Here is a 10,110-nt window from a genome sequence, read left to right on the forward strand (position 1 = left end):
GTTTTGTATGTTGATCATCAAGCTCTACAATATTTGAATAGTCAAGAAAAAATGAACCAAAGGCATTTGAAATGGGTTGAGTTTTTGTAGAGTTGTACATTTATTTTAAAACACAAGTGTGGGAAGTCTAATAGAGTTGCAGATGCTCTTAGTAGGAGACAACTTTTGTTGAGAGAAATGCATATTGAGGTGGTTGAGTTCAAGGAACTCAAGAATTTTTATCTAGAGGATCCTAATTTTGATTAAGCTTTAAAAGCTTGTACATAACCTATTACACTTGATAGGATAAAGTGGTTGGATTTCATTATCCAGGATGGTATGTTGTTCAAAGGAAGTTAGTTGTGCATTCCAAGAAGTTTCATGAGAGAGAATTTCATCAAAGAGATGCATACTAGAGGATTAGTTGGATATTTTGGTAGAGATAAAACCATTGGTGGATATTTTGGACGTGATCATAGAAAGGGGGCTTGTGCTCTAGATGATCATTTTTGGGTAATTACAAATAATAGTTCAATTATCTTATGGATTACAAATATTCTATATGCAAAGATCAACAAGAATAATTACACATACGGTGGATAGATCCTAATCACCCTAATTGAATATATTCGTCATTTTTAAGCATATATATGCATATTTACTCATAATTATATCCAATCCAATCTACTTACTTCTTTTGTGTTGGTTTCTTTTGAGATTTTGTCAAAACATATTAAACATGAAGTCAGTCCTAACAAAGTATCAAACACATATTGGACAAATATGTACTAGTAGAAAAATTATCTAATTACATCAGAGTAAGCACAAAAAGAATTTGATCAATAGGAAAAACAATTTTCGACTAAAGAAAGTGTTGGAGCCTTTTAAAATAAGTTTACACATTATAGTTTCCAAGTAGACTTAACCTGTAAACCCTCATCAAAACCAAAATGGTTAGTTCTACAATCTATGGGTTTCGGTGCAAACACACAAGATTATTTCTTAAATAATCTTACCCATACAATGTTGTGACTATGAATGCAAATAACATTCTCAAATTTGTGAGTATCCATTAATTCTTCTCCTTTTTACTCTTATCATGAAGCATTAAATGTTGATTATGTTGATGGAATAATTATATTAAACACTATTGACTAAATGATATTGCATGCTTCACAAGGTTGAGGATCATGTCATGTATTAATGTTCTTTAATGGGTAATTATTGCTTATGGTTTAATTACTAGGATGGTTGACTAGTCATTAGGGTTTCTTAGTGTATTTTCCACATTTTGTGCCCTTGTGCTAATGTGGCAATGCTTAGTAGGATTAAAAAATCAATTACTTTTATTTCTTTATAAATAATAGCAATAATAATTGTTGATTCAAAAATGTTAATGGGTTCTTGATCTATTGATGAAGATGATTGATTTTGAATGAGCCTTCTAGAAATCAAGTCTTAGTGAATGCATAACTTTAATTTTATTTTAATGAATATTCCTTACTACTAATTACTATTACTTCCTTACTACTAAATATTATTACTTCTACCATACAAATGTTAAATATCAGAAAATATCTTACAATTTAATTGATATCATATAATTCCCTCAATATTTTTAATATATTCATTACTAAAATTTCCAAAACAAATAAAATATGTTTCACTGAGCACAGATGTAGCAGACTGTTATTTAAAATTTCTTTGATTGAGTTACATGGATTTAGAAGTGAACATCCTATAACTGGAGTCCTTACCTTGAGAAAGTTTAGTTAGAAAATTGTAATAAATTGGTGCATGAATAAACTCAGACTTTCAAAAGCTTTACCAAAATTATAGTTGAAAAAAGCTTTTCCGAAATTGTACTTGAAAATGTTTAGTTGAGAAATTTAGAAAATCGCTACTTGTTTAACCTCTCATTTCTAATAGATTTATGGAATTCCAAAACATACAAGAGATATTCACATATTAAATATCAGCCTAAATTGGAAGAGGTAACTTTCAGCCCCAGTCAAATTAGCAGGAGCTCCAATTTTATAGGAAGACATTTTGTTCAATTATGTAACAGTTTTTAAAATCACTGGTCCACAGATTTAAAAGCAGATCCTTTCTATAATGTTCTATTTTGCTTTTCAATATTGTGCCAATCAAGTGAAAGGATGGCTTCCAAGAGTAAAATGAAAAAATAAAAATTCTAGTTAAAATTGCATGGCACTACATCTGTATAGCTTTGTATAGCTTATGAGGATATTTAGGAGTAGTTTGAAAATATTTCAAAGGTAGACGGTCTATATTGGTTAGTACAAATTAACAAGCTTCTTCAATAAAATTCATAATAATAATTTTTTTAGAAAAAGTAATCTGAAAATGTATTAATACAGTAGCTTTTGAATTCCAAAACTATTTATAAGAAAAGACCTCATAGAAAAAATAATCTAAAAATAAGAATTCGTAGAAAAAGTAATCTGAAAATGTATTAATACAGTAGCTTTTGAATCCCAAAACCACTTATAAAAGAAGAATCTATAAGAAAAATAACCTAAAATGTATTAATACTGTAGCTTTTGAATCTCGAAACTACTTATAAGAATTTAAACTTGTGAAAAAAGTAATCTGAAAATATATTAATACTGTAGCTTTCGAATCCCAAAACTATCTCAAAACTACTTATAAGAGTTTAAACTTGTCTAAACTTGTCGAAAAAGTAGTCTGAAAATATATTAATACTGTAGCTTTCGAATCCCAAAACTACTTATAAGTCATTACCTCAGCTCAGCAAAGAAAACTGAATTCAATTTAAGAAACCAAAATTTGGGCACATTTGCCTGAATTCATGATGCATCCTGAAAAATATAGATCACATTCCCCACAAATCCTGATCTACTAAAACACTCTTTGAGCCCACAGACCTAAATTCAAATACAAATTGGCCAAATCTGCCTGTTTCTTTCTATTATTCATGTTCATACAAATATAAATTCATGTTCATTTCAATTATCGCTGATCAATGAGACCAGGAGATTTGTGTTTTAAGGGCATTCAAGAAGTACAACAATCAATTTCCGTCTTCAGGAAGAGTGAGGTATGTATCGGAATCTTGACCTCCTCCTCTTGATGAATTTGGATCACCATGATCAGACATGACCTGATCCAGACCAGTGAGGTTGCTTGTGAAGCAATTGGAGAGGTCCTGGAAGCTTCCTGAAGAGTTCATACTGGGCATAGCCATCTCTAACTGGGAATTCGGATCAAACAGAGGAGGAGGAGAAGCGTGAAAGAAATATTGCTGCTGCTGGTTTCGAGTAACACCATGCATTGGCAGCATTGAAGAAAGTGTGCTGTCCTTTCCTAAAATAGATTGATTTAGCATCTGATGATTCTGCTGCTGTTGTTGTTGTTGCAAACGATTTGCTATTTGTTGTCGCTGCAGATGATTCTGTTGTTGCTGCAAATGATTTGCCATCTGTTGTTGCTGGAGATGATTCTGTAATTGGCTAGGTTGCAGCGTTGGATTTCTTCTCCCCTGAAACACCCAAAACAACCAATCCCAAATAGAGACCATTCAATTCGAAATTGTCTATGAAAAACATGAGAATTCAATGCCGAAATCTAGCTAAATCCGCCCGCAACCCTCAATTGTACATGACATGTAATGTTTTCCGAAGTCGAAAAAAAAATTACTTGAAAACCCCTGAAACCCTAAGCTATGAACTAGAAAATGGGCATTTCTTGATACTTTGGCGGGCATTCAAACATATTCCTGAGAACATCAATGCCTAATATATTGCCGCTATATATTAGTTTTTCCAGCATGCCAAATACATGAGATTACTCAAGCAGGGGAATAAAATTATGAACAAAATATTAGTGTTTCAAGCAGGGGAATAAAATCATGAATAAAAGTACCCTAAGATTTGAAGAAACTGGTAGAGTCTGAGCAGACTGGGCATCTGCAATGGCTGCCAAATACATGAGATTGTTCTGCAATCTTGCTTGGTACCTGCATCACACATTTCTATGAATTCCCACCAAAAAAGGGCACAAAAAGAAGCAAACCCGTATGGACAATAACTAAAAGAATGTCGAAAAAGGGCATACGTGGCGATTTCTTGTAGCTTGTCGAGGCTCTGATTGTCCAAAATTGCTAGTATCAGCTTTCTGTTCTCTTCCAACATCTGAAACACCCGGAAAAAATTCAGAAATGCAAATTTACAGAAACGATATGAATGGATTGCATGCATGCATTGTATTGATGAAGGAAGGGAAAAGTGAGTTTACCTTCTGAATGAGCTCAGTTGTGACAGGGGCGCTTGGAAAGGTGTTCATCATATCTCCGAGATAGTTATGATCAGGCTGCTTGTTCATCTTCGGCAGCAACAATGCCTCACTTCGCTTCTCTTCTCTCACCTCTTCTTAAGCTCAGGAAAGCCAAGACAAATGGGCCTTGCATGACAAGGATGGGCATTGCATGACATTGGATTGGCTGCTCAGTCTTCTATAATTTGAAATTTATAAGAGGAATGCAATAAATGTAAATTTTATACTAATATTAACGAAAAGACAATCAAATAGAGTAAAAGTGGATATTAAATTATATTAATATTATAAGAAGAAAAATAATTAAATAGAGAACACGTAGGAGGAGGTAATGAAATAAGGTGAGGTTGGGGCTCTCATGACGCTAGAATAAAAATAAAAAGTGCAAGAGATGCAACATAAAAAAGAAGAAGAGGGAAATTGGAATAAGATAAATATGAGGAAAAGTTATATTAATATTAATGAAAATAATAAATAGAAGAAAAGTGAATATAAAATTATATTAATATTATAAAAAAAATATATTAAATGGAGAAAAAGTGGAAGAAGGTAATGAAATAAATTATGTCATTTAAAATGGTCAATAGTTTTTTAATAAAGAGGGATTATAAGCCAGTTCAAATGAGAAGTGCAAGAGATACAATATCAAATAGAGTGAAAGTGGAATAAAGTAAATATAAAATAGGGAACTTTTGTTCCAAATGATCAAATATTTATTTAGTCGATAGTCTATTTGTGGGAACTTTGTTCTGGCAAATTGAATTTTTGATGGAAAAGTTGTCAGTTGGTCGGGAAAGTTGTGAGTTGGCCGAAAAAGTTGTCAGTTTGGTCAGAAAATTGTAAATCTTTCTCGTTAATTATTTATCAGACAACTTTTTTTTATCTCACTCTACTTTTAACTCTTGTTGTGATATTTATTAGTTATTTTTGATATAATAGCAACCAAAACTAGGGGGCTGGCCCATTACAATAGTGGTGGCACAACTAGGAAAAAGACAGCCAACAACCAACAGACAACCACACACAACACCCTTAACAATTTACATTAAAAAAAAAAGTAGCAGAATAACAGTAATCAAAAGTACTAGGGATCGAACCCTTAGGACCAGCAGAGTTTAACAATTTAAGAAAAAGCATATAGGTGGTCATAGCCCAGATCTAAATTTAACTAGAAAAATAAAACCATCGCCATAGGATGGAGAGTGAAAATCAATAGAGTACCAAACACAACAAAAAACAGAAGGCCACTAAGTGGCATCTTTTTTCTTTTATTTTCCAGCCAGGAGCACCTTGGCCCAATCTTTAGCAAGGAAGCCATAAAGAAGCTTTGAGTCCTCCTTCCCCAGGTTGTCCTCCTCCGATGCATTAGCTAGTAGCTAAAGAGTAGTGGCAGTCACATGAGTCACCTTAAGGGTGAACTTTGAGAACAGGGAGAAGCCCTCCTCCACAACATTGCACATGTCTTTAAGCTCCTAGGGATCCTTGTGGGTAACCTCCCCTTTTTCTCCAATTTTAACTATTATTTTTCTTTTCATATTTATTTAAAAAAATATTACTTGTCACATTAGCTCATGTTGTGATCTCTATTTATTTAACTTTTGATTTTTAAAATTGATATAGATTTTAGTTTTTAAATTATTTTAATTTATTTTTTATATTAGTTTAGTTTTTTCTTTAAGTATTGTTTTTAAATTTCTATAATCTATTTATTCAATAGAATATTTGTTAGAGATGTTGCTTTTTTTTTTTTTTTTTTTGGTATTTCTCTTATTAATTTTTCAATTTTTTTAATGATTATTTTTTGTAGATTTGATAATTTGAATTTAAATAAATAATATTTATTAATCTATTTAAAAGATTTAAGTAAATATTATGTTATTTAAATTGAAAATTATTAATAATCTAATTTGTTCACATAAGATTATATTTTAAATCTTCACTTTTAACTATTATTTTTCTTTTCTGTTTATTTAAAAAAAATTACTTGTGATCTCCACATTAGCTCTCTATTTTTTTAACTTTTGATTTTTAGAATTGATTTAGGTTTTAGTTTTTAAATTATTTTAATTTATTTTTTATATTAGTTTAGTTTTTTCTTTAAATATTATTTTTTAGTTTCTATAATTTATTTAGTCAATAGAATATTTGTTAGAGACTTATTTTTTCATTTTCTTTTTGTAATTTTCTTATTAATTTTTCATAATAGATTTTTTGATGGAGTTTTTTAAAATGATTTTTTTCATATTTGATAAATTGAATTTAAATAAATAATATTTATTAATTTATTTAAAATATTTTAGTAAATATTATGTTATTTAAATTGAAAATTATTAATAATCTAATTTGTTCACATAAGATTATATTTTTAAAAATAATTTTATTATTGAGCACCTATTAGCTTATTGTTGCAAGTAGAAAGCGTGCAACTACTGGTTTATTTATTTCTAAGATAAGGTAGCTTTGACAAAAAAAAAGGTTGCAAATGGGTATTGAACAACATAGACTTGAACAACATGGATAAAAGATTTCTGGAGTTGGCCCTTATGTTGGTGTCCTCTACCACCTTCTTTGTTCTTGTTAATGGTTCTTCGACACCTTTCTTCCAGGCTTCTCATGGGTTAAGGCAAGGGGACCCGCTTTCTCCAATCATATTCATTCTCATGGCTAAATGCTTAGGTAGATATGTGGAAAAAATGGTTACTTTAGGGAATTTGTTGGACTTAAACCTTCTTCTAAGAATCTTACTTTCTCTTATCAACAATTTGTGGATGACTATAGTTATGGGAGAAGCTTCTATTAGGAATGCGAGAAATATCAAGAAAGCTCTTGAGGATTATCAACAAGCTACTGGTCAGATTATCAACTAGAATAAAAGCATGATTTGTTTTATCAATTTTATGAGAATAGACAAAAAAATAAAAAGAATCATTGGTTGTGAGGTTGGTACCCTTCCGGGTCCTTATCTTGGATTACCCCTTTGGCTTGACCGTCCTGAGACCTTCTGGAGTTCTTTGATTGACACAATCCACTCAAAGTTAGTAGGCTAGAAAGGATCCCTTCTTAGCCAAGTTGGTAACATTATTGTTCTTAAATCCACTTTACAGAATATGCCTTTGTATGCATTGAGTGTATTTAAGATTCCTAGGAAGTTTGCTTTGGCCATTGAGAAAATTCAGAAACAATTTTTATGGATGGGTATGGAAAAGAAGAAAAGAATGGCTTTGATTGCTTGGGATAAAGTTTTCATGCCAACCAAAAAAGAAGGACTAGGCCTAAGAAGGGTTATAATTATGAATGATTATTTACTTGCAAAGCTTATATGGCAATGGCATCAAGAGGAGGGAGAATGGAGATACATATGGAATGACAAATATAACAAGGAGAATCAAGGGCTTAATCTCTTCCTCAATAATGAGGCTTCTCAAGGGGTTTCAATGATCTGTAAGTAAGCTCAAAAAAATAAGCATATTTTTAATAAAGGGGTTAGGTGGAAGGCTAGAAATGGTAGGACTATTCTTTTTTGGGGTGATATTTGGATTCTTGATCATTCCCTCAATTCTGATTAGAGGTGGAATGGCTTTATGGATCAATGCAAGAACCTTTTTGGAAATTATGTTGTTTATTGTTAGGAAGAGGATAATTGGATACACCTCAATAGAGTGGATAAAAATCTTAATGATCTCAACAAAATTTTGAATGCTATCTTTTTAGTTCAAGAGGAGGATGCTTTAATATGGAAGTATAACCCCAATGGATTGTTCTCTATTTCTTCTCTGTATGGAAATTCTTTTGAGGACTATCAGGCACCTTGTTGAGCTAAAGCTTAGTTTAAAGAAATGACCCCCAAGGTTAACATATTTTTTTGGATTATTTTGCAGAATAAAATTCTTACCACTAATAATTTGATGAAGAGAGGTATGAGTCTTGTCAGTAGGTGCTATCTTTGCAAGGAAGCAAAAGAGTTAGTTAACCATCTAACTATTCATTGTTCTTATTCTAGAAGGTTATGAGAAATTATCTATGGTATGTTGGATATGGAATGGGTTTTCCCCCTCAGTATTCAAGAGTTATTTACAGAATGGAAGTCCCCCTCTCGAAATACCTTGATAATGAAGTTATGGAATTTTATCCTCTTGTTTCTTTGTTGGGGTGTGTGGAAGGAATGAAATGATAGAGTGTTTAGAGGTAAGGAGACTAATTATGTCCAATTATTCCATAAGATTAAGTATTTGGTGATAGAGAATATTAGGACTATTGGGAAAGGTCACCAACCTCAAAATGAATGGGAAGGAAAGGTGATTCAGAATAGGAACTTGGAAGGATTAAGTTTTATCCAAAATGGTAATAACCTTAGGAATTTGGCTAGGTGGGATTGTCCTCCACAGGGCTAATGTAAGATTAATTTTGATGGGCCCCTAAAGGGCAACCCAGGGACAATAGGTTGCAGTGTCATCATCAAAAATATGCATGGGGACAGTTTGGGGGTGATGGCCATCCCTATTAGGAACAAACCAATCATGTGGCGGAAGCTAGTGTGGCTCTCTATGGTCTTAGTTATGCCAAAAGTATGAATTTAGAAAATATTTGTCTTAAGGGAAACTCCCTTAATATTATCAATTATCTTAATAAAATTAATAATCCCTGTTGGACAATTCATAATATTATTTCTTGTTTAATTAAGTCATTTGAGAATTGTGTTATCACTCATAACTTTAGAGAAACTAACCATGTTGCTGACTAGGTTGCGAATGTGGCATACAAAAGTCATGACAAGTTGATTTGGAATCATGGTGATAATATCCCTACCAATGGGTTATCCTTGATTGAGTACGATAAAGTTAGAAGTCTGCAAAAAAGTTTTATTAATGACGAACATGGCAATAAGGATTGATTATGATTTGGGCAAGATTAGGGAGTGGCAGGTTATGATTAGTTTTGAAGAGACAATTCATTCATTGCCACACAAATTGTGAGTTTTTTAATTTGATAAAAACCTTCACTGTGATATTGGCACTAAGTTTTTCATTCTGCCTATTTATACTAAGACAGTGAGATTCTACTACAACTTGAAGAAGATGGGAGGCAGGAGAAAGAGGGTCAAGCCAGCTAGCTACAAGGACTGGAAGAAGAAGACAAATATTTGGGAAATTCTAGAATAGGGAAATTTCATAGGCTTTATGGAGAAGTTAAAGGGTAGCAACCCTTCCATTACCCGCCAATGTATTAAGACCTAGAAGGATGGTAGTATTTTGGTGGATAATAATAGAATGGAGGTTACAGAGGACATTATTGCAGAAGCTACGAGTCTTGATATAGAGGGAATCAATTTCTATAGGGATAGGAAGCTTTCTAACCAGGCTGTAGAAGAATTCACAAATACAGCTAAATAGCACAAAAGGTCGATTAAAATCGATAGTACTTATTTTAGCCCTAGTTCCATTTCTCATCCTTGGAGGTTTTTCATGTTCGTGGTGATTGAATAACTAAATCTGGATGGTCACTTTACTAAGATATTTGGGTATCATTTTATGTTGGTTAACCACTTTAGGCATAGGGATAGGCTTAATCTCCCCCTCTACCTTAGAAAATTGTTGGGTAACATAATTTTAGCTATTTAGAGAGATCCTAAAGGTGACCATGCCTACCATGAGGGCTTAATGGTTTTGTTTATTAACCTTCTAAAATTCAAAAAAGTCGATAGACCCTATTATAGTAAAAAAACTCTAGAGTGTGAGACAGAGGGGAGTGAACAGGATGAGGGCTTTGAGAGGATACAAAGGATGAAGTTTCTAAGATAGAGGATTAGAAGAGGAA

The 10,110-nt window shown here is 32.3% G+C and overlaps 1 protein-coding gene across 1 annotated transcript; it reads right to left on the reverse strand.

The window, feature by feature from the left end:
• Positions 1–2,893: 2,893 nt before the first annotated feature.
• Positions 2,894–4,499, reverse strand: LOC149529218 (uncharacterized). The gene is made up of 4 exons (XM_089809567.1): positions 4,258–4,499; positions 4,078–4,154; positions 3,886–3,979; positions 2,894–3,502 (listed from the first exon to the last, which is right to left on the reverse strand). Exons 1-4 carry the CDS (start codon positions 4,342–4,344, stop codon positions 3,035–3,037), a joined length of 726 nt encoding a protein of 241 aa, XP_089665693.1. The 5' UTR covers positions 4,345–4,499; the 3' UTR covers positions 2,894–3,034.
• Between the last annotated feature and the right edge of the window lie 5,611 nt (positions 4,500–10,110).

Source organism: Cupressus sempervirens, chromosome 11 (assembly GCF_028749045.1).
Source record: "Cupressus sempervirens isolate cs-2001-9-10 chromosome 11, ASM2874904v1, whole genome shotgun sequence".
Taxonomy (NCBI): Eukaryota; Viridiplantae; Streptophyta; class Pinopsida; order Cupressales; family Cupressaceae; genus Cupressus; species Cupressus sempervirens.